The sequence below is a fragment of the Rhopalosiphum maidis genome, chromosome 1, assembly GCF_003676215.2.
Source record: "Rhopalosiphum maidis isolate BTI-1 chromosome 1, ASM367621v3, whole genome shotgun sequence".
Classification (NCBI taxonomy): domain Eukaryota; kingdom Metazoa; phylum Arthropoda; class Insecta; order Hemiptera; family Aphididae; genus Rhopalosiphum; species Rhopalosiphum maidis.
In genome coordinates this window covers 35408651-35433756 of record NC_040877.1, presented here as the reverse complement: position 1 = coordinate 35433756, position 25106 = coordinate 35408651, and the positions used below count along the sequence as shown (strand labels likewise).

Genomic DNA, 25106 nt, shown 5'->3' with positions numbered 1-25106 from the left:
TCAAATAATTGAATGAAATATAAATAAATAAATGCTTAATTTATAAAAGATTTTTTAGAAAAAATTTTAGTGCATATTTGATTGTTTTTTTTTTTTCGAGAAATTTAAATGTTTCTAGAGCCACGAGTAGAAGTCCTATCGAGTCCTACGAGTCCCTATCTCTACACCCTATAATATTATAATTATCAGTGGTAACTATAAAATACTTTTTTTCCTTTTATACAAATGAATTTATTACTAAATTACTGATTTCATATCTCTTATTGTCCAGAAGTAAGAAATTTACATATTAAATTAAACAGAACATGGTTTCAACCACCACAATAAGATTATGACTTATGAGCCTAAAAACCAATTTTCAAATTTTAATTTAAAATATATAGGAAATACAATACACATTTTTATTTTTAGATTTCTTTTTTCATTAAGATAATATATTTGATGCTGTCATCAAAAATTACTATTTTTATTATTCATTTAACCGTTTATAATGGTCAATATTTAATTAAAATGGATTAACATATTTAAAAACATATTGTGAATCAAATTAATTTCGTTTAAATAAAATATTGTTTAGCCACGTATTGACACAAACTACACTAATTGTTCTTAATCCCGTCTTTAGATAATGTAAATATTATAATATATAAAAAAAATTATAAAAGATTAAAAACAAATAACAACTATAATAAATAATAATATTTTAATAAAAACATCTAATATTAACAACAAAGTAGTTTTCAAAATCACAGATTTCCTCTGTCATTCAAAAACAAAAATAGAAATTTCTGTTATGCTACCATGCCTATTTTATTATTTAAAAATTTTAATTTTTCTTATTTTATACAATTTTTATTATTCATACTTAAAAATTAAAACAAGGTTATCTAAATACATTCTAACAACAAATAATGAATCATAAGTATTATTATTCAGATGTTTTTGTAAGGATTGCGATTTTTGGTTAAATTAAATATTTTTTCAATGAACATTGATATATTTTTTTTAAATAAAACTTTTATAATTACATAATTAAAACTGAAAATTTTATTTAAACTCATGGTTTTACAATTTTTACATTTTTTTTATATCATGTATCTATTTATAATTGTTAAAATATTTTTTAAACATAAAAAAAAATGTTTATGGATTTAGTTCGAATAACTATTGGCAACTTTTAAACAATGTATCTATGTATCGGGTATCACATAAATGCCAATATTATTTTTGCAATTAATTTTAATTAAATCTATACTTACCAATAATGGCATTAAGATTTGACATTTGAATAGGTTACTCACATATTATTAATAAACTTATACTGTACTTAAACTATACAATATTCAAAGTCGTCGATAAATTATAATTAATTAATTATTATTATTATTATTATTAAAATTATCAAGTGTAATTACAATACTATAATAAATTGATCCTCGATCAGAATTCTTTTTACTTTTGCATTATTTATTCCTACCGCATTAAGACTAATTCATTCGGTAATCGGTATAATACATAAATACATCATTATTCATTATGCAGTGCTACGTCGATCAAAGCAAAACGTACTTCTATTTTCCGTTCGAATATCAAGTTATTAATTTTCGATTTAATTTTAATAATTCATTGTATAAAACTAATATGTAAAATATACATAAATATAAATAATCTTAATAACCAAATTACAGTAAAAATTTTATAATTTAAATCTAAAATTGTATGTTAAATAAAAAATATTGCACTCTTGGAACAATTATATTTCAAGAGTACTACAATAATTCCTTCGATTTTTAAAACATTTTAAACAATAAAATATATAATGAAGCTATTAAGGAATGTATCTAAGCGTGAAATAAACATATAAATAGTAAAAAATATTATACTCAATGAATTATATTTACGGAAAAATGTAAAGCAGTAGTAACAACCACATCTAATATGGTGTTATAAAAAAAGCTCAATTTATTTTACCATTTGTTATTACGTGTTAGCTATAAACATAAACTATACTCAGACCTTCTTCTTGTAAAAATAATAAATATACAAAATACAATATAGGAACTTGAATAGAAAAAATACTAGTTGTATTAAAAAAACTAACCAGTGAATGAACGATCACAATATATTAATTTGATTAAAGCATATAAGTAATCAGTTTAATTAAAAAAAATATTTATATACATTTATTAAATTACAAAATAGTACTTACTTAAGAATACCCTAAAGAACAACCTAAATAAAATAATTTTTGAGAATCATCATCGTTTATTTAAAAGACAAATTGTATGATATATTGATAAATAGATACATAGATATATTTTTTCTGAGCTTAGCCTAATTTTTTAGTCATATTTAATAAAAATTCTGTGAAAACCACTGTCTACAGCACTTCCGCAAACATATCATAGATCGTGTTATTTATATGTTAAATTATATATTATAAAAAGAAATTTAATTTTCAATCATTTCAGTTGTGTTATATCAATACGCAAAATAAAATTACGGTATTCATGCCAAATTAATTATAATAAGTATAGAATTAATACTCAATAATCATTAGAAAGTTTCAACCATTCGTCCTACATTGATCCATGAAGTTTGTGTTTTAATGGTATTATGATAGACAGTAGTTAGCTTTGGTAATATGTTATTGTGTATTCGTGTGTTAAACACTCGAGTGTAATAGCTAAAACGTTTACATCATGCAAGCATCGTTGAATTACAATTTTTGACCTAAAGTTAAAACTTTATGATAGATCTTAATATACCAATTTTGTAACAGATGTGAATTTTGAAACCCCCTTGTGTTTCAAACATTAACATCGTCTTTTAAAAGTTTTATCATAACACGTACAAAAAGACATAATTATTATATTATTTTATATTGACTATGTTGTATTTAATAAATACAGTACTGCTGAAATTATTAAGGTTATCATTTTGAATTATTATGAATTTAAAAATTAATTTTCTTAAAATTCGTGCGTCCCGACACTCAATTTGTCAAATTTTCTACAAACTATTTTTAAAAATAACTTGAATACTTTTACTTTTGCTGTAAACGACATTTTTTAAATGATGAGGGCCAACTTCACATACGTGCTTAAAAGATTTATATTTACTATTTTTTAAAATTGTATTTTTATACAACTCACGGGAACAGAATAGAATTTTTTCGTTTTAATTTCGAATCGTATAGTTATTTTATATACAAACTCTATTTATCACGATTTTTTTCTATAAGTGTGCAATTTGTGTTCATATTAAAATATTGAAAGTTTAATTCATTATTCCCCCAAGCCTAAAATTTCCATTCCATTTTACCATATTTAAAATATTTTATATTACAACAATAAAAAATAGTTTTCAATAATCATTGTTATTAAATCTAATAACTTTTATGAGTAGTTTAAATTTAAATTTAAAAAAAATAATTTATAGCCTCTTAAAATAAAATAAAACAATGGAAATTAAAATATGAATATAAAGTTGAAATAAAATAGCCTTTTGTCATTTTCTGTTTTAGTGGATTTAAAAAAAATTATATTTTTCTTTAGTTTAAACATTTGAAACTAAACAAATTGAAATTTTATAGTATTGGCCATAAGTATAAATTACTTATAATTTATAATTTAATTACATCTTTTATGCATTATAACGAGGTTAATGAAAATGTTTTATTAAATCATAGTTGAGTTCTTATTTAAACTATGAAAATAAATACAATAAAACGTATACATTTTAAAAAACTGTGCTGGAAATTTACAATTGAGTGATATAGGCACTTATAGAGTATTTTAAAAATCGTTATATTGCAAAAACATATTAGCTTTAATTAACTACTTAAACTTACCTAAGGTTGCAAATTTTTTTAATTTTTTTGGTGTTGAAATAGTTTTCTCTTTACTAACTCGTTGAATAAATTTGTATACAAACAAAATGAAATACTTTGGTCATAACTTGCTATTTTCTATAAGGCACACATTCGTATAACATCAAATTTTGACATATATTATTTAATTATACCTACCTACATCGTCGTAAATTGATTTTATTGATTTTAACTGTTAATTTAAAGTTATTCAAGTCAATGCATACGTCAATGTTTCAACATTTTGGGTAAACACGATAAAAATCTAATCTGAATATTATTAAATCATTGATAATAATATAATGATATAAATTATATCAACAATCGTATACAATATTATATTTCAATATTTCATACACAATTATGTATTATTATTCATAATCTAATAAAGAACAACATTTTTTAAATTAATATATCAATACCTAGTTACAAGAAAAGTATTACATACTTCTGAGTATCTAATATAATTCATCAATTATTTAGAAATTATAATTAAACAAACTAGTATATGAATACTTAAAATTAATAAACCAAAAATATTATGCAAAATTAATATTTATACTTTTTGATTACCTAATTTTTAAGGACTTAGATGTACATAAAAACGTACAGTTTATTTCTTATATAAAAATATTAATATCTTATCATTTTTATGTTATCCAATTATAATTTAATGATAAAGCGATACCATATAAATTATAAAATACTATAGTTTAGTTTATGTTAGTTTAAAATAATTTATAGATAACCTCAGGTATTGAATTCCGGCTACTAAATAAATATAAGATACTAATATCAATTTTTAATAGGTATCATTAAAATATAAAACTAGATTTCCTCAATAGCTTTTAAATACTCCTTTTTTTCAGTACGTTGGATAAATATAATTTTAGACTGGTTTAAATAAATTAACCCAATATAATTTTGTATATTATTTGTTTTAGTACATTCACTTTACATTAGTACATATCATATTAATCTAGAACTAATTAATATTTTTGAAAGGTCGCATTAATGGAACTTTGGATTTTTTTTCGCTGTCAAAATCAGATGTAAAAATTAAAGGGAAAATATAAAAATGAAATGGAAAACCTTATTTAATACACCATAAATATAATAATTTTAAAAATAAATTTCTTGTCTGCGGTATAGACCCGATTTGTCGCAAGCTCCCAATTTCCATTTGGTGAATCCCGCTCAATAGAATCAAATTTGAACATTCAATGTTGAGAAGAACAATACCAATATACTGTAATTTAACTGTGAAGAAGCTATTATTTACAAAATGATATTACTTTTAATAGCTTTTGAGAAAATGCATTGTTTATTCGAACCCCTGTGATATTTTAATTGTCAGAAAAGTAGCATTTGATGGTAATACAACTTATTGGTACTGACAGTGTTCAAAGTTTTCTCCACAAAAACACCCATAACAAATTGTTTATACATTTTCCTAGATTCTTCTTACATTTACGTGAATAGATGCTGATTATTCAAATTACACATGATCACTAATCATCTAGTAAAATATAATACCGGTATAAATTTTTTTCAATGAACACTCTTCATCATTAAGTAAAATCTTCGTGTACTCGGGATGTGAATGATAAAAATTATACCTATAATATGGTACACACACACAGTGGTGGATTTAAGGAGGGGTCAGAGGGACCTTCCCCCCATTTCCCATAAGATTTGTAAAAATATAACTGTGAATTTTTAATTTTATTACTTTATTTATGTGCGTAACTCGTAACTTAGATAATGCATTATAATTAATAATACATTTTAAAATACCATTACACTAATATAATTGTTTTTATAAAAATATTTACTAATGTAAAAAAATATTGGGCCCCCTCCAAAACAAAATCCTAGATCCGCCATTGCATACACATATAAACACTTGAAATTGCATTATTCTTCATAATCAGCATGACAATATTATGGAGTACTGTCGTTCAATGTATTTAAAAAACCTTAATATATTAAACAAACGACTGAAAAAAATAAAAACCGGAAAATATTTTTTTTGTATTTAAATTTTTCAATAAATATAAATTTTAAATGACCTATTTTACTTTTATTTTATTAATTTCCTTTATAAATATATAGTTATATATATATATAGTTATGTATATATATATTTTTTTTTAAGTATTTTAATTTTTTAATCAAAACATCGATACACGCAATACACTATCAGTTGCGAGTACAAATATATTTCTATCTTTGGTTTTTGCATTTTCATTTTATAAATCTGAATTTATTTATGATAATATAAGTAATATAACTATATAAAATAATAGGGATCTACGTTCATGCCCATTACTATAACCAACAAGGCTAGATTATTCCAAGCTCTTCAGATGTTTTATGTTACAATACTTTTTGTACTTGATACTCATAATAGTTTTTATTATTATGATAATTTATTAATTTTTGTTGGCATGACAATTATATAATATTGAATAATATTTTAAAAACATTTTTGTATTAAATTCATGAGTCATATTCATCATAATATTATGCAAATTGTTTATTTATTTAATAAAAATGTATTTGAATAAACAAATATGGAATGATAGCAATAATAATAATAAAATGAATAGGAAGTTAATCAAATATATCTTCTTATACGTTTATACTACAATAATGATATATCATAATCCATGATTTTATATCTTATTAAAAAAAATTAAATAAATTGTATTCGAAATTTATGTCAAATAATTATCATATTATTAACAAAAAAAATTAAAATGTTACCTAATATTACAAAATAATAATCAAAAGAACAAAAACATAGTTAATAGTAAATTACAATGTGAAAAAACCTAGGTAATAATAGGAATAATGGAAGTGATCCTATTTTAACTATTTGGGTATTAATTATAATCTACTTATAAGTTATAACTATATAAAAATTAAAATTCAATCTTTTAATTTTTAAGTATTTTAATAAATAAAAATAATTTTACTGAGATGAAGTAGAATTGAAGACTATTGACCGAAGGAAAAACTGTAGATACTGGTCTAAAGTTTTTCAATATTTTTCATTTAAAAATTACTGAAAAACTTAATTTAAATAATTAATTAAATCAAATTAATAATTTATATACCTAGTAAACATATTTTTTTTTTGTTTTTATTTTTATAATAATTGTATAATTTGTAAGTAATAATTTTTACAATAAATACAATTGATTTTAGTAGTAAATACAAAATAATTTAATTTAATTATTGAATTATTTGAAGGCATCTATTGTATAAATAATTGTTTTTTTAACGCATATTTACACTTAATGAACCTAACAAAGAATGAGGTACATATTTTTTTTTTTTTAATCTGAAACCGGTGTTCTCCTAGTTTTATTCATTTTAAATCTGTGGCTTAGTTTTAAAAATACCAATTTCACTTTTAGTCTATATTTAGTTAAAAATTCTAAGTATAAAATTCACTACTAATAGTAGTCGATATACAAGAGCCAATGTTTCGAACATGATTAATTCTATTTCTGAAATGGCCAATCTGATTTCTGCCTTATTGGCAGTACTCTTGAAAATAAATGCGATAGACTATTATTTACATTGGTCCTTTTACAATTACAACTTTCTACCTGATCATAACTAACCTAAAGTTGATTTCCTAAATTTTAACTTTTTAAATGATTGAAACAAAGTATTCTAACGTAAAATATGTAATAGAACCTCTGTATGTATATGAATATATATTCATATTTATGAATCATCCAAAAATGTTACTAAACATCTATGCCTAAAGAATAATTCATTCATTTAAAAGCTTAGTACCGAGTATTTGGATAACCTAAAAAATTTCATTTACTTTTTGCAATCATTCTTATCGATATTTTGTTTTATAATTAACATAGTATTGTTAGACAAAGACATAAGGCATTTACTATTATATAACAAATATAGATTTTTTTCATATTTTGATATTTTGTATAATTTTTAAGTACACAATAGTGCAATTTACATATTTGTGTATTTATTTCTTGATAATTATTATATTTATTAGAATTCAAAACTATCTACGACTTAATTATTAATTTTAATTTATTATCATTAAATAACATATACATATCGTAAGATAGATAAAAATAATTAATTACTTATTACTTTCAAATTGTATTACTTAGGACGAAACACCCCGCCTTCTAACCCTACTTATTGGCCTTCTCATCTGAACAAATGTCCTAACATGTATAGCAAAAGTCCCAAATAACTGTAATATACCAATGTTTATTAGATAATGATCTATTATCAGACCACTCAACAGTCATGTTTGACATTGGAATTCGCTCTTTCAATACTTCTAAAAATCCCATAGACCCCAGAAAAATATGTTAGGTTACTTTCCAAAAACTCATAGAAACATGCACTCAACACAAATCTCATTAAAATCAGGTGACGATATCGACAATATTATCCTTAAGTTCATCACTGATATATAAGAATGTATTTACTTAGCAACAACTCCAGGCTCAACTCACTTCAGAATCTATCCTTTCCCGAATCGTATTAAATACCTTATCCAAGAAAAATGCAAAGTTAGATGCCGTTAACATTTAGACATATATACCCTATAGATAAATTTACCTATAATCAACTAAAAACAAATTAAGCAAAGCACTCTCCAACAATAATACTCGTAAATATCAAGTACTACATTTTATTAATAAATTTATAAAAATATAATTCGATACGATATCGAAAAAATCACGATATCGCTATCGGGAAAAAATTGGAACAATATTGTTACACAGCATTATATCGCTTCTCAACACTAATACATATGAATATAATATTAAAGTTTCTAATAAAATGGAATACGTATCAATTCGAAAATATCTTTTAATTCATATCCAATTGGATTTAATTCTTCAATGACAATCCTACACTGGAATTTTACTTATATTTTTTGATTGAAGCATAATTTCTATATTTCAAAATTTCTTACTGGAAAAGGATGAGCTATCCCCGATTTCCACCCAAAACCCAGTTCCCAGATTTACGTATAAATTTCTTGTTTTCGTTATTTTATCATTAGTGACCAAAATTAATATCAGTTATGAATTTTTTTTTTAATAAAAAAAATATAAAATATGTACTTGAAAATGTAAAAACGTTTATCAAGTACAAAATACATTTAATTAAAATACCATAAACTATTGAATAGTCTATTGAAATATAATATAATATGTCACATATAAACGCCTTTAAAGTTTATTACAAATATATAATATATATAAATGTATATATAATGTATATTATATTATAGTAACAACTAAATTAATTCAAAATTAATCCATTTTTACACAAATAAAAACACTATAATAAAATTTAAAAATTAACTTTTTTTTTTAAAACATAAGTCATGAAAATAAATAATATCTAAAATAACTAGGTAGCAAATCCAATACAATTAAAAATCATTTTAATAGAGTATAATTGTATATTTTCAAATTCATTTATTGCTGCTATATAATAGAGTATATATATTATAAGTGAAATATGCAAAACAAATGAAAACTACATTTTTTTTAATGAATATTTTGTTCAACAATATTATTTGTTTAAGCTTTAAAGATCATACGATCCTTTAGTATCAAAAGTTTGCACATAATGTAATTCATTTAAATTAGTTTTAATATATATATATATAGAATATAATAATATATAGAATATATTATACACTTTATGTCAGTGTGAAACATATAATTCTCTAAAACATTAAATGGATCTCATTGTAACAAATATCTTCTTAAAAGCTCATGCCACTATACCAATACATACTCGTACACAAACATATAGAAACCATTGTTTCAAATAGTAATGAATAAACAGAAATTCACTAATAATTCACACAAAATGCATCTAAAATACGCATACAAATAAATTAATTATGAAGTATGAAGAGCTTAAACTTAATTAAACTCAATGGAATTTTTCATGATTCTGTGAAAACACTATCGTAAAAATATTTTTGTCTAAAAAGTTAACTTCATAGAAAAAATACCGTTTTTTATAAATAAAAGAACGATGATGATTTATATTTATACAGGGCGAAATACTCTGTATAGATAGGTTTTTTTAACCATTAAAATATTTTCAACCTAACCAGTTGTACTACAAAATTAAACTAATTTTGTGAGAATAATGAGAAAAAACACTGACCTGAAAGTATAAAACCATTTTGCAAGCTAGAGTGCCCATGAACCATGTTTCTGTGACATCCCACACCACAGTTGGTGGTAAGCAGATTAGGATCACTAAAAAGTCAGCCACCGCCAAGTTAACGATGAAATAATTCGTTACCGTTCGCATTGTTCGATTCCTAAAAAAATTAACGTGAATAATATCAAACAACATTTTAAAAAACCAATTGTATTTAAACTCTTTTAAAGATAAAAATATCTACAGTTTATAATTAATAATTTTTAACTTTTTTAGAAATAAACAATAATAACATTTCAACATATAATAGGTATTCATCAACATCGTTTTAATAATAAAATATAGACAATCTTATTGTACCTATAGCCAAATATTGATACTAGTAATAAATGTTCATAAAAATAAATAACTAATAATTGTATCTACGTAATAATCATTTTAATTGATAAATGTGATAACAATAAATTTTATATTTAAAATATGAGTATAATATTTTACTAAATAATATATTAAGTAATTTAATTTTTAAATGCAAAAATATTTTCCATTGAATTGTCAGTACAAAGAATCTAGGAAAAAATTCATGGAATACAATATTATACACACAACATTTTTCAATAAAAGTGATTAATTAAATATTTTCGCAACGTTCACGATACGTATAATTCTGTAAAAAAAAGTTAATTGAGTTTTTTTATTTTTTATAAACTGTAATAATAAATATAATTATTATAGTAGGTATTTTTAAAAGTTTTATCCGATATACTCGTATTGAACAAAACATCAAAAATAAAAATACAATAAAATTATAACTAATTAAATTATTATTCATTTTATAATTACTCTATCATATAAAAAATACATATATAAATAAGGTAGTTAAGAGGCTTCAACTCTGTTATATATTAGATTTTGAGTAGGTCACTATTACGGATAAACTAAATTTGAATACTATGATATATCATTATAAAAGAAAAACGATTCAGAGCAAAAACAGCCTGTCAACCTATATCACTAAGTATATTTTGTGATGTGTTTTTTGATATAACTATTAAAGTTAATTTATTTTACTTTTAGTAGTACAGTAGGTTTATAAAAATTTTTCCGAAAATATTCCATTTATTTTATTATTAGTATTTAATTAATATAAAATAATATATATTTATATCACTTTATATAATTCAAAATTGAATAACAGCTTTCTGCAAATACCATAAAACATTAAATATAATGACGTATCTTACCTGTAAACGGCCACGCAGACTAAAGCGTTTCCAATAAGTCCGACAACGAAAACCATAGAGTGCATGACTATAAATACCCATTCCGATTTTTGGGGTGTAACATAATTTTCTATGTAATTCGCATATTCTTCATCCGTATAGTTGGCCATTTCGTCGTACTCAGTGACGTTTTCTGCCGCAAATGGTGGCATAGTTGATTCTTTTCGAGTTGTTATGTTGACGTGTCCTTCGGCCACGCCTGTCGTTGAAAACGCAATCATAGCAATCAACGTCCATTTCAACCACATTTTGTTTGATCCTAGCTATTTTATAAACAGATTAATTAACTGGATAATTTTTGACAATTATTAGGTCATCTAGGTCATCTCATACTCCCCAGTAATGAAATAAAGTGATTCGTTTAAAAAAATATTAAGTATAACACAAATACACAATAAACAAAATTGAATTGAATAGTGTACTTTTATGAATGACATAGATGATGGAAATACCATCGATATAACATCTAAACATTCTAAACGGTAAACGAACACTTTGTACTATCTATTGTTTGAGTTGCATACCGTGGGCACTTTGTACGGGGAAAATAAATTGGTAAAAATCGATGGCGGACACTTTGTATGGTAGGTATAAATAAACCAGGAAATATATTTTACAAGATAAGATAAAATTAAATTGCTCAAAACTTTAGATCACGAATCGTGAACACAATCAATATGAGACATAAGTTTGATGATACAGTAAAACATAACCTGTACACTCTAAAATACACTATGAACCAAAATCAAACTACTAAACTAAATACAAACAATTTTAAGATTATCCAAAATGTATAATGATAACGAACAAATTTCAAAATAATGTAAAATGATAACATCTTGAGCGTTTTTACCAATTGAAGAAATACCTAATAAAATAGTTGATATATATTTAACTTTTACTCAAGAACTATTTCCATCAATATCTTATTTTGATTCAGTATATATTAGCAAAAAGAATGGTACACCTAGATTCCCTCTTCAAATTTGGAATGTCAAACACCAAACGATTAATAATTCACACAGGAGAAATAATTTTAGCAAAAGATGAAACAGTTCATTTAATTAATTGGTTGGATCGGCTAATACAAGTTTCTTGAGTGTTTTACGATATTTGCAATTAGATGACTGTGCTAGTCATTTAAACAAAAATATAAGAAAAAATTAATTCACAAGCCTATACACAGCATAAAAATAAAATAATAACAAATACACAATTATTTGAAATGATTTTCCATACTGTTAACTTTTAAATTTATATACTATGGCTTATAATTGATAGTGAATATTTTAAAAATTTACGAATCCTGTACATAACACAAATTCATTATCATATCTATTACTATTATTTATGTCTGTTAACTAAGTGTGTTTTGTAATAACAAAATATGTAATATGTATACATTTGTTTCTACTTGAAATAGTACAAACTGTCTGCCATGTTGACTGTTGTTACTACCTAGTACCTATAATAATACAAACTGTCCACGGTTTTAATTTTTTCTAGATGACCACACAAAGTGTCCTACAACCTATCCAGACGTTAGAAAAAACCTTCATGAGGCAAACGGTAAACTAAAATATTTGAAATTGATAGTTTAATGTTCAGTGATCACTGAGTATAATATTATTATAAGTTTTAAGTACGCATAAGAACAAACATACATACTAAACACTTCGGAAAATCATGATTATTCCTTATTAGTTATTGAAAAATGTATAAAAATAAATTAGTAAATAAAAATGTGAGAAAAAATATTATTTGAGTAGATGAATAGGTATAATACGGTTTCAATTTAACTGTCAATTTCATCTTTTCATTAAAAGCAAATTATTATAACAGTTAAAAAAAATGAATGCATTACACGTGTAATTAAAAGTACTAAATTAACTATAAAACGTTTTATTTAAAAATACTTCAATCATTTTTTATAAGGGGCAATAAAATAAAATTAATGAATTAATGCGATAACGATAAAGAATAAAATACAATTTTTGATCAAAACAAATTGAATGGTACAATTTTAAAGAAAAGTTTATCACTTATTTTTTACAACTTTTCATTAAACGTTAAAGTAGTAACCCCCAAAGCAATTCGATAAACTATCCTCTAGTTAGCTCAGGGAAACATTTTTGGCAACACTCAGCATTTTTAAACTACCTGCCTTTATTCCAGAAGCTTTATAAAATAAAGATAACATTTTTCACTGACTTCGATTTGGTGCAAAATAGTTCATTAAATATATTTTAGGTATAAATAGTATATTGAAGTCAATTATATTCATTTCGTTTTTCCTTTTTAAATAAATATATATATATATATATATATATATATATATATATATATATATATATTGTATATTTAATTGATATTAAATATACAATATATATTACTATGTCTACTTTAACATATCTTTATACAAATATAAATAAAATGTATAAATGTAAAAATCTTGTATATACAGTGGAACCTCGATAAGTTGAACCTCAATAAGTCGAAAACCTTGAAAAGTCGAAAAAAATTCCATTCCCTTGAGAAAACCTCGATTATTCGAAACAAAAAATTATAGATAACTCGAACATTTTGTGTTCCGGATATAGATCGATACCCCATAATGACGGATAATTTTTAACATTTTTCCTATTTTTCATTCAATGTATATCACTGCATTTGGTAGTATTAGTCTGAATGCCTGTACAAAATTCGGTAACAAACATGTAATAATATTTTTTTAAATTTTTATTTTAATTACATGTTTGTGACCGAATTTTAAGCAACTATTTTTTGGGGCATTTATACTATACGTCTCCATTGTTTGCATTAGATGGCTGTCACTTTCAATTTGGTGCAATTTTACGTTTTTTCAACTCCTTGCCACCCTCAAAAACTTGAAAGTTGAATTTTTTTTCTTAAAATCTTAATAACTCGAAAAACTTAGTAAGTCGAAAACCTCGATAAGTCGAAAAAATTTCATTTCCCTTGAATTTCAACTTATCGAGATTCCACTGTATAACAAAAATAAATAATATTATTAATTTCGTGTGGTAAATATTTTATTTTACGAAGTGAATAATTGCACATTGTGAAAAAAAAAATTTACATAATGTCAAATTGGAGTGGACATTTCATGAAAAAGAGACAATTTTGTGAAATATTTTCTTGTTTCACAATGTGTGAAAAAGACATTTCCACTTTAGAAAATGGACAATTTTTCATGAAAAAATTGATTTCACAAAATGATACGCTACTACAACATAAATACACTTAATATTTAAAAAATGAATTATATTTAATAATTTAATGCTAGCCATAGTAATTATTAATGGAACATTCCATTAAAAGTATTAACGACAAATTATTCTGAATCAGACTAGATAAAATCATAGATTATTTCATTTGTTCATGAACTACGTAAAAAATAGAGTAGTAAAAGATGTATAGTTATTTTAAATCATTTATTAGTTATTAATTATCATTATTGTGTGCATAATATATATATATATATATATATTAGAATACTTTTTAATTTTAAGTAATGTTAACATTGTTCACCTAAGCTCTACAATACTCGAAATCGAAAATGATCCACTGTCAATAATGTTGTTCTTGAGTAGTGTCAATGTTCCCTGTGTAATTTTTACATTCGCCAAAGGTCCTCGGATTATACAAATTATAAAAATCCATAAAATAATAGTTATCATCTTGTAATTTCTATATTATTCCAATTCGAGGACAGACACTGATGGTGTCGCCTATTTTTGCAGGAGAGCATTGATTAATTTAATATAATTCGATTTTGGTCATTTTATTTAATAAATATTGATTTGACTGACTTCAGAGGGTTAAGTGAACGGTCATACGAGTATTAAACTAATATGGCTATTATAGTTTATAAGCATTAGTTATAAGTGTCATATTGTCGTATTATATAGCATATTTAGTATATTAACACTTTTATAACATTACCTAAACCCTTGGAAGTAATCTTACCTTACTCGGGAATTATTGATAATAATTTCCTGTCGTTTTCGCTGGTAAGTTAATCAATAAACTATTGTATAATATACTAAGCCTTAAATGGTCATTTATAGGTAAGTTATGTAGGTATATCATGTTAATATGTCATATGTGTATTTGTAATGGTGTATTATATAATTAATGTATAAACCGATATCTGTAAATCAATTTCAATGGCCATTGCAACTGAGAGTATCTTCAAACAAAAAACATATTATCTAGTCACAAAACGATTCGCTGTTTTCATTATTTTTTTATTGGAATTAATTTTCTATTGCATGTATATTCAATTTAGTATACCTATTATTTATTTCAATTCCTCCCTGATATGTATATCACATTCAGGGTCTTAATTCATTAAAAAGTATTGTATTTATCAAATATGATGTATAATTGAATAACTACCATTCAATATTTTGAATATATTTTTAAAACAAATAATAACCTTACAGTATATCTTTTTTAGTCATCAAAAACACATTTTTTAAAAAAGGGTACTTAATCCCTTAATATTTTATACAAATGTAAAAAATATAAAATAATATACCCGATTGGTTTTTAAAATAATCAATGTTATTTATTTTCGTTCATTGATGATTTTACTTACTCAATCCCCTTATTAAAAAACAAGCATTTCTTTATTATTATCTGTACAATGTACACATTATTATACAAAAATTCAATAAGCATATATTATGATGAAAATATATTGTTAAAAAAATGTATAAATAAAAATGAATTGCTTAACAAACGAAGAAAACGACCCATTACTAGAACTTCTATTGACTTTATTTAGTTAACGGTGTTTATTTATGACAAATGGTCCCTTCACTACTTCCGTTTCAACAAACGGTGAAATTTTCTGGTGAATTATCGAATGCCAAGTCATTGATTAAAAGATTTGGGTGGTTTTGGAGAGTTTCAAAATCTTTTATAACAGAACTAGGCCATTTAATTAACAGTGAGTAGTATATTCACACTTAACAATATAGATGTTAAGTTTTAAACATTCATCAATACAAATACAATTCATAAATAATGCATTATAAATTCATTTAATTCGTTTAATACAAAGAAAACAAACAATTGTAAAATAATCATTAATAATTTGTCATTTATAATATTTTACTTTAATAAGAAAATAATATAATTAAGATAATAAATCACATTTTCAGTAATAAACTGAAAAAGTTTGAAAAGGTGTCCAATAAGCATATTGTAAATAAAATCGTGTTTATAGTACCTATTAAAGTGCCAACTTAATTGAAATATAAAGTATATAAATTATCACTATTATTTTAGTATCATACAAATATTCTGTTCCTAATACTATTATCAAAATATTATACTTATCATTGTATGGGTTCTTGATGGATATATAAACAAGTTTTTGGTTATTTATGCATATTAATTCGACAAATACCATAATATATTTATAGCTACCCGAAAAGTTATTATTTAACATTTACGAGTATATTTCAAAATATATTTGATTATATATCCCTAACATTTTGATAAAGCAATTTATTAAATAGCATACGAAGAAACAAGACTAAAGTACAACAATCGCTCAAAACTATATAATATATAGTCAATACTCAATGGTCATAAGCCCAGATAAATCAAATGACTCTATACCCTCACTCAAAGATACCGAAATAGATAAACAAATGTAATAATTACAAGTATGCAAACTACTCCATTATATATATATTATATTATAAATTAAATTAAATTAATATATATATATATATACGAGTATAATATATTTTTAAATATTGTTAATTTGTATAAAGTATCACATAAATATATATTATGCTAAAAGAATAAACATCTAACTATAGTGAGTTTAAATAGTTGTATCTGTTATAGGTATCTAATAAAATTTTAAATAAATTACTGAATCAAATTTAAACATACAAAAATATTTAATAATATATTTATTGAACCATATTATAAAATAGTATACAATTTATATTTTTAATCGTAAGATTAAGACATTTAATTCAAGAAAAGTTCAATTTTTACATTTAATATAGACTTAATACATCTATAAATATTATTCTTTCGTAAAACATAAAAACCCTTTCACATACATTTAATCGATATAAAATTATCTGTGGAAAACTTGAAAACTAAGACGACAAACCCAATGCTACTGACAACAAATAATGTATATACCTATATGTATACAATTTATAACGCGCGCACTCCACAGGTATATATATATATAGTAGCGTAAAAGTAAGTGTTTGATATAAATTTGAAAACTTTGAAAAAATAATCTACTATGAACAAATCACGTATTTTCCCTTTGAGTCGTTTTAGTGTTGACTCTTATTTCAATAAAACGAATAGTGCATGAGGTTATGACTCTGAGGCTATACTGAAAATAAACTGCGCGTATTCAGCAATATATCCTCCAATCTTTAGTATAACATAAAATGACTCACGTTTTATAAGAACTTATTCTTTTCTAACGATAAATTTATAATACGAGACCATTATATGAACATCAATATAATGTTTCATTTTTTTCATAAATATATATAATGAGTAAAATATCAAGATTTAAGATTATTTTCCAAGTAGATGTAATAAATTGTAATATTAATAAAATGATTAGTAAATTAACATTTTATAGGAAATAAAAAGAAAAAAAATTAAAATTCACATTAATCAAATTATTAATTGTTTTATATAATCTGCTTACTGCTTAGTACACATTAATTAAAACTTAAAAGTATATAAGTAATAAGCTAATCATTAGTTATTTATTCAAAAAATTATATACCATTAATGATATTATTTATTATATATAACATAATAATATATATTTTCTTTAAACAAGATCTAAACATCTAATTCATCAGAAAACAAAGAAATCAGGATTAAAAAGCGACAAGCATTATTGATTAACAAGCCTTAAGTTAGGAATATATTTTATTAATCATTAAGCGTGTGTATAATTTTATATTGGTATATTAATCTAAATTATGACGATATGTGAATTTGTAATGCTGTCGTATAACATATTTACCATTACCTAATACAGCACATAAGCATTTTACTATATCAAATACACATTTCTATACAATATTTCATATTTGTGAGTAAAAGTTCATAATTCAAGATCGTTTGGAATCATTTATTTTAGTATTTACAAGAATAGAAATTTAGATTTAGGTTTAATAATAAAAAAATTAATAAATATTTGAACTACCTATTAGCTATAGGCGCCTGTCATATATTTTTTACTATGAATATTTGTTACTATTATTGTTATTATATTATATAAAATTAAATTAATACCTGAAAATGCTTAATATAGTATTAACGTAACCTAACTTTATAAAAGAAGGCCTGAATAGTCCATAAGTGTTGCAAGCATCATCTGAAAATCAGATCTGTACACGTTTATGGCTAAAAAGTACGGTTATTTTTTATCCGTTAGCTTGACTATTATAACGATTTAATTAGCTAATATAATTAAATATATAATATGTTTTATAGACATAACTTTTTATTAATAGTAAGCTTTTTATTATTATTTTAGTTCTAAAAAAACATTAAACAGTAATAGAGTAAGTAGTATATATCGAGAACAGTACTCAGTAGATAAATATATTGTTTTTTTTATTAACTCAAGATTCGCAATGGTGCACAATAAATAAACTTTTTTGAAATGCTTTCATACATTGATAATAAGTTCACAATATGTCAGTGTTTTTAGAATTAACTACATCATAATCCTCCTAAGATAATTATGAAAGAAAAAAGATTATTTCAAGATGAACATTTTTTTATATATTAATATATGCATAAAAATATAAGATTATGAATCTGAAGCGTGTGCTTAAAATTATTTTTTAGATATTATAGAGCTTTGATATATAGTTATATATTTTTATAAGCGTTTTAAGCGTTTTAAAGGTTTATGATTATATTTGGTTTTTACAATTGTTCTTATAATAATCTTCGATGTCTTAACGAGATTTCTGAGTAAACAATGTGGTTAATTAAATTAAATTATTAACACCCTATTTCTAGATCCCATTTTACTCGTATTACGTATGTGTTTAAGCCTAATGATTTTCCCTAAAATATGCATTTCGTCATTATAAACTAAATGAATATTTTAAGTTTCATTATAATCTATGTATATATTCTCTACATATACTACCTACACTATTACTGTTAAATGTTTTTATTAGGATATAACTAAAATTAAAATAAAAAGCTTACTATTATTTATAACTATTAATTATAAATTATTTATATGAAATATATTATTTATTTTATTAGATAAACTAATTAAATAATAGAATTAATGATTCCAAACGGTCTTGAATTATAAACTTATCGTACATCAGTACTTCTATTATAAAACGGTTTTTATACGCAAATGTGAAATGTTGTATTTTAAGTACATTATTTATAAGAACACAAAACACTATATGAAATCTAATTCTTTCACCACCTATTTTATAAATTACATTTTAGTTGGTAACAAATAAAATACGGGAACTGACTTAGGAGCTTAACATAAGGGCCCTAATTACAAAATGTCAGAGTGTGCTCAGATACACCTGACATAACCCTCCCTGCACATGCCATTGTTTTAGCGTTACATGAGTTATAATAAAAAAATTTTAAATTTTAATAATAATTATTCAATATAATGGTATAGAATAGATTGATACATTATTAATTACTTTTATTTTATCAGTTAATACTTTTTATACTTATTTTATCAGTATGATAATAAACAAAATATATTAGAGATAATAATAAATTCTTAAGCTAAACGTAGAAAAATGCATAATATATTCATAATACGTATATTGAAACATCCATAGTTGTTGATTAATAAGACTTTAAAGACAAAGTAATAATTCAATAATGATGTATCCAAATTTAAAAACCATAGATAAAACTATTCAAATAAAATATTATTTTAGTACGAAGTGTTGTAAAATTAATAATTATCTATAATTCAATATACATACTAGCTGTATATCTCAACGCAATTCGAATGCAGCTATCTAAACATCAAGCAAAAATTGAACAAACATAAAATGAGACGATATATCGGTGTATTTCAGTTTTAGTATACCTCAATTTACGGGCCAATCAGCATCGTTGTACCTCACATAGCATATTTTTTATAATATTTCATATAACATACTTTTTAGTTTAGACCCGAGATCTTCGATCTTTTTATACGATAGGCCAAGTATAAGATACATTTGACATCGAAGCTCAACATTTTTTTTAATTCTCTGGTGAGAATTTAATAAATTCAAAGAAATGAAAAATAATATATTATTTTCAAAACATTAATTAGCTTGGAAGGATGGAATCAATCGATGGGCCGTAGGTTGGAGACCCTAGATTTATACCATAAAGCATAAATCGTGATCACAAAATACATAAAAAAAATTATTTAAAAAAAATTATTTATGATGTCTTTTTTCTTGGTTATTATATAATGTATTTTATTTTTTATTTTGATTAACTAAACTCTATATTATACTGTACTCAAATTCTTAATCCCCACCACAAGCATTACGCTTATAGGGAAGTTTGCAACTTGTATTAATTTGTTATTAATTTTTGTTGTTTGCAAGAAAAATAAAATTATTATTAAAATACAATTTGCCTTCATACCCTTAAATACAGTTATTTTTTTTTCTAACATTTATAACTGTTTTAAACAAATATTACCAGGTTTTAACATTATCAAGGAGAAATCTATGGGTAAAGTAACAAGTTAATATTAATAAAAAATTATAAGCTAATTTGTGTACTTTATTTATACATTACTCTTCCAACAAAGTTGTTTAAATAACTTTATTTGGGTTTAATTCCTTATTCTAAGGCATTCAATAATTTTATTTTAAGTTTTAAGATGTCAAGCTATAAAATATCATGATAATTAATAACACACTTTAAAATACTTTATTTTTGATCAAATTTTTTTAAAATACTTATATTTTAAAATTTGTCAAACAAATAAAAATACTACAACTACAAAATATAGTTTAGAAATATATTTTTTCAAATCACACTTAAAACTTACTAATGAAGTCAATAAATTAACAAAATATCTATTAGAATAAAAATATGGTATAATTTAGTAATATTAACTTTTGACTATAACCATGGTTTTAAATCTAAAACATCGATTCTAACTGATAACGATAAATGATAAATAAAACGTCAAAACTCATCAAATAGAATGTTATAAAAAAAAATTATACATTTAAATAAAACTGACGTAATTTTAACCATTATGTATATTTTATAATTCCTCATTACACACAACTGATTTAGTATAGACTCAGTATCACGTATCACACAAAAATAGGCCCTGATACCTCGCTTTGTAAACTAATTCAACTGAGACGAGCAATCCGCCTGTGGCGGATTAAATATAGAATTTGGTATATTTTTGAACGTGGTTTAAACCACTCTCTAAACTTTCTTGATATCTCTAAGAACAATCTCTGAAACTTTCATCAAAATTGGTTAAGTAGTTTTTGAGTCTATGAGCAACAAACATAAAGACATTCCATTTTGTTAAACATTTGAATAACAAACAATAAATTAAATAATTAAAGAAATAAAAATTGAAAATTTATTGTAACCTAATAATATAACCGTAAGAAAATTAGAAAATTATTGTTCCCATCTTAAATTTAATTAATTAATATTATATAAAAAAAAAATGGTTTCAAATGTCGGTCAATGTTGCTGAAGCTTATTTCTAATAACAAAAAAATGAATTAATTAAGTATTATATTTTTTTATTATTATTATTATTTATTCAATGGTAACTCTGTGTATTAACAAAGAAGTATTCAATCTTCGTGAGTATAAACGAAATTCATGCATGAGCCACCTTAAACCAAGCTATAAGGGTTGAAATAATAAGCTAAAAAATCATACGAGTCTCAAAGAATCTATATTGATATAACTTTTATTTAAATCGGTTATCACATTGAAACACACAAACTCTTCAGCTTTTTTTATTAGTATATATTATATATTATGAAATTGTATAAAGTATCTCTCCTCTCCGTTATCATCATAGAATATAATGAGTAATGACTTAAAGGAACAACTTTGAGTGATATTGATTTAACTATAATAATCAATGTAAAAATAGAATCTTAAGGTTTCAATTTAAGTCATCACTAATAATGATGAGTATAAGAGAGACTGGATAACAATTTGCAAAATAATAAGATTGTTTGTCACTGATAAATATGTAAGTAAAATCGTGCCTACGATATTTAACCCGATAAAGAATTACGGTAAAAGGTGACACTTTAGGTGTCAATCATTAATAATATTTTAATACATACATACTGCATGATACGCACATAAAAACAATTGTATTCAGTTATTACTATACATGTAACCACTAATGATAAAATGTAATTGAAGATAATTTTTAAATTCTCTCCGCATAAATACATCATGTTTGAATGATATAATTTATATAAACATTATAAGCTGTTCTAATCGTTTATCGAAAAAAAGAATACATTATCATTTTTAGATGTGTGGTCATAAAATATGTTAAATAACCTCCTTTGTATATTGTCTAAGTATATTATTTATTTTAAGAGTATAAGAAAATATAAGATAATTATAATTTAAAATTTAGTAATAATAATAGTAGGTATAATAATAAGTTAAAATATTGAAAATCTATACCTATATAATTACCAATAGGAAAACTTACCCTATCCTATCACTCATGTTGTAATTATAAATATTTTTACCATAATATTTTAATGCAAACTTATGTACATACTTATTACTTTTATTTCTCTTTTAATAAATAATAAAAAAAAATTTAATTTGTAATTGTATATGTATAAAATATATAGGTAAAAGACCTAGTTTTCAAAAATAAATGTATACTATAATTTAAATTCAACATTATTATTATCAATAATTATGTTCGAACATTTTAATACAAATTGTACTACTTGGAATACTTCCAATTAATTTTGCTTATGTTAATTTTATTCACATATTTAATTAACTAAAATTAATTATAAACCTTCATAAATATAATTACATGAAAAATAAAATAAATTATTAAAATATTGACACGATACAGACCTATTACCTACGTATATACTGTATATATATGTATGTATGTCAATCACACCAATTTTATTGTTTGATTCTATTTCTGATCAAATAATGGGAATTGACATGTCTTACGTTGGTTAAGGCTAAACCAAAGTTCTATAATTGATCTTGAAATAGTTGTACAATTTTTGTACAGACATCTTGATTTCTAAGAGCATCTACTTAAAATTCCAAGCCAATCATTTACGTCTAATATTTTTATTAATTATTATGTATTATTATTGTAAGCGAGTATAAACTAATAGTTCTAACCTACTTTAATTATTGATGTTTGTTTGGTAGGTATTTAAATGTGACAATTTAACTGATTTTAGTAACGTTTCAATACATTTTTGAATTTACAGAATCGTTGTTACATTTAATATATTTTTATAATTATCTACTACTTAAACTAAGTTAAACAAATAAGTAATTCACTTATTTCACTTTAATATTATTTTAAGTGTATCTTTTTATTTTGCATTTCATACAATATTTCGTATTACCACTCCCAATATATCAATAACTAATATTATTAGTCTTACCGAACACCTTCCAGTTAAAAAAACTAAACTCAATTTTTGTATACAAAGTGATTACTAATCACTACAAGGTATATAATTTATAAACAAAAGAAGTATCAAATTGTATACATTAAGAATTTATCAAATAAATATATTTAAAACACTTATTTTAGTAACCTTTTATTTGAAACAATTAATTTGAATAATTTAAATATAAACGTAGATAACTCTTTTTATAATCAGTACCATTGTTCAACTTACGCAAAATCAATTTTCTTTAATTATATTATCATCAGCTTTTTTAGTGTGCCAGCATTTTAAAAGCTTCATGATCTAGATCAAAATTAATTGTGGATGGCACTTTCAAAAAATAATTTTTTTTTATTCTTTTTCAATAAGTATGTTTTGCAGTGAGTGTAGATATATATACCTGAAAACTACTAACAACTATTCAAAATATTTAAGAAATATAAGCAACTATAATTTTTACACAACCCCGCGCTTATAGACTTGATTAGTCTAAAACTAACTTGTTTATTTTTAAAAATCAAATGAAAATTAAATTCACAATGTTCTTGACATTTTAGGTGAAATAAAAATAAAAGAAGAAATAAATATAATATAAAACAAACAATAAGAATAAAATATCAGCCAGTATTTAGTGTGCAGTACCTAGTCATTTTTGAATGATAATTTTTATATGAAACTAAAACATAACAATAAAAGATAAAATATGTATGTATACCGACAATAGCTTATGTAGGTCTTATATAACACCTACCTCCAAAATATACATAAATTAAAGTTTTATTTGTTTAAAAAATATGTAGATATAATCCATTTAAAAAGCTAACGATTAATATATGTATATAATTGTATTATTTTTAAATAATTTTACTTATATTAAAATAAAGCATATATAAGGTATATATATACAATTGGCCATTCGAAGGAGAGTCTTAACTTCCCTGATATGAGATATTGTAGCAAAAATATTTTACATCACTTTTCCGTAAATACATAGACGAAAATAGGCTACCTCCCAACCCTCAATGTTTT

General features: G+C 23.1%; 1 protein-coding gene across 2 annotated transcripts in view; it reads right to left on the bottom strand.

Moving 5' to 3' along the window:
* LOC113561242 (orexin receptor type 2-like) overlaps positions 1-25106 on the bottom strand; it is a 147502-nt gene that overhangs the window by 120564 nt on the left and 1832 nt on the right. For both annotated transcript variants that reach the window (XM_026967551.1, XM_026967552.1), the window contains exons 2-3: positions 11317-11618; positions 10073-10232 (exon numbers count right to left, since the gene is read on the bottom strand). In XM_026967551.1, coding sequence (XP_026823352.1) covers positions 10073-10232; positions 11317-11618 — 462 coding nt within the window. The remainder of the gene's footprint in view (positions 1-10072; positions 10233-11316; positions 11619-25106) is intronic.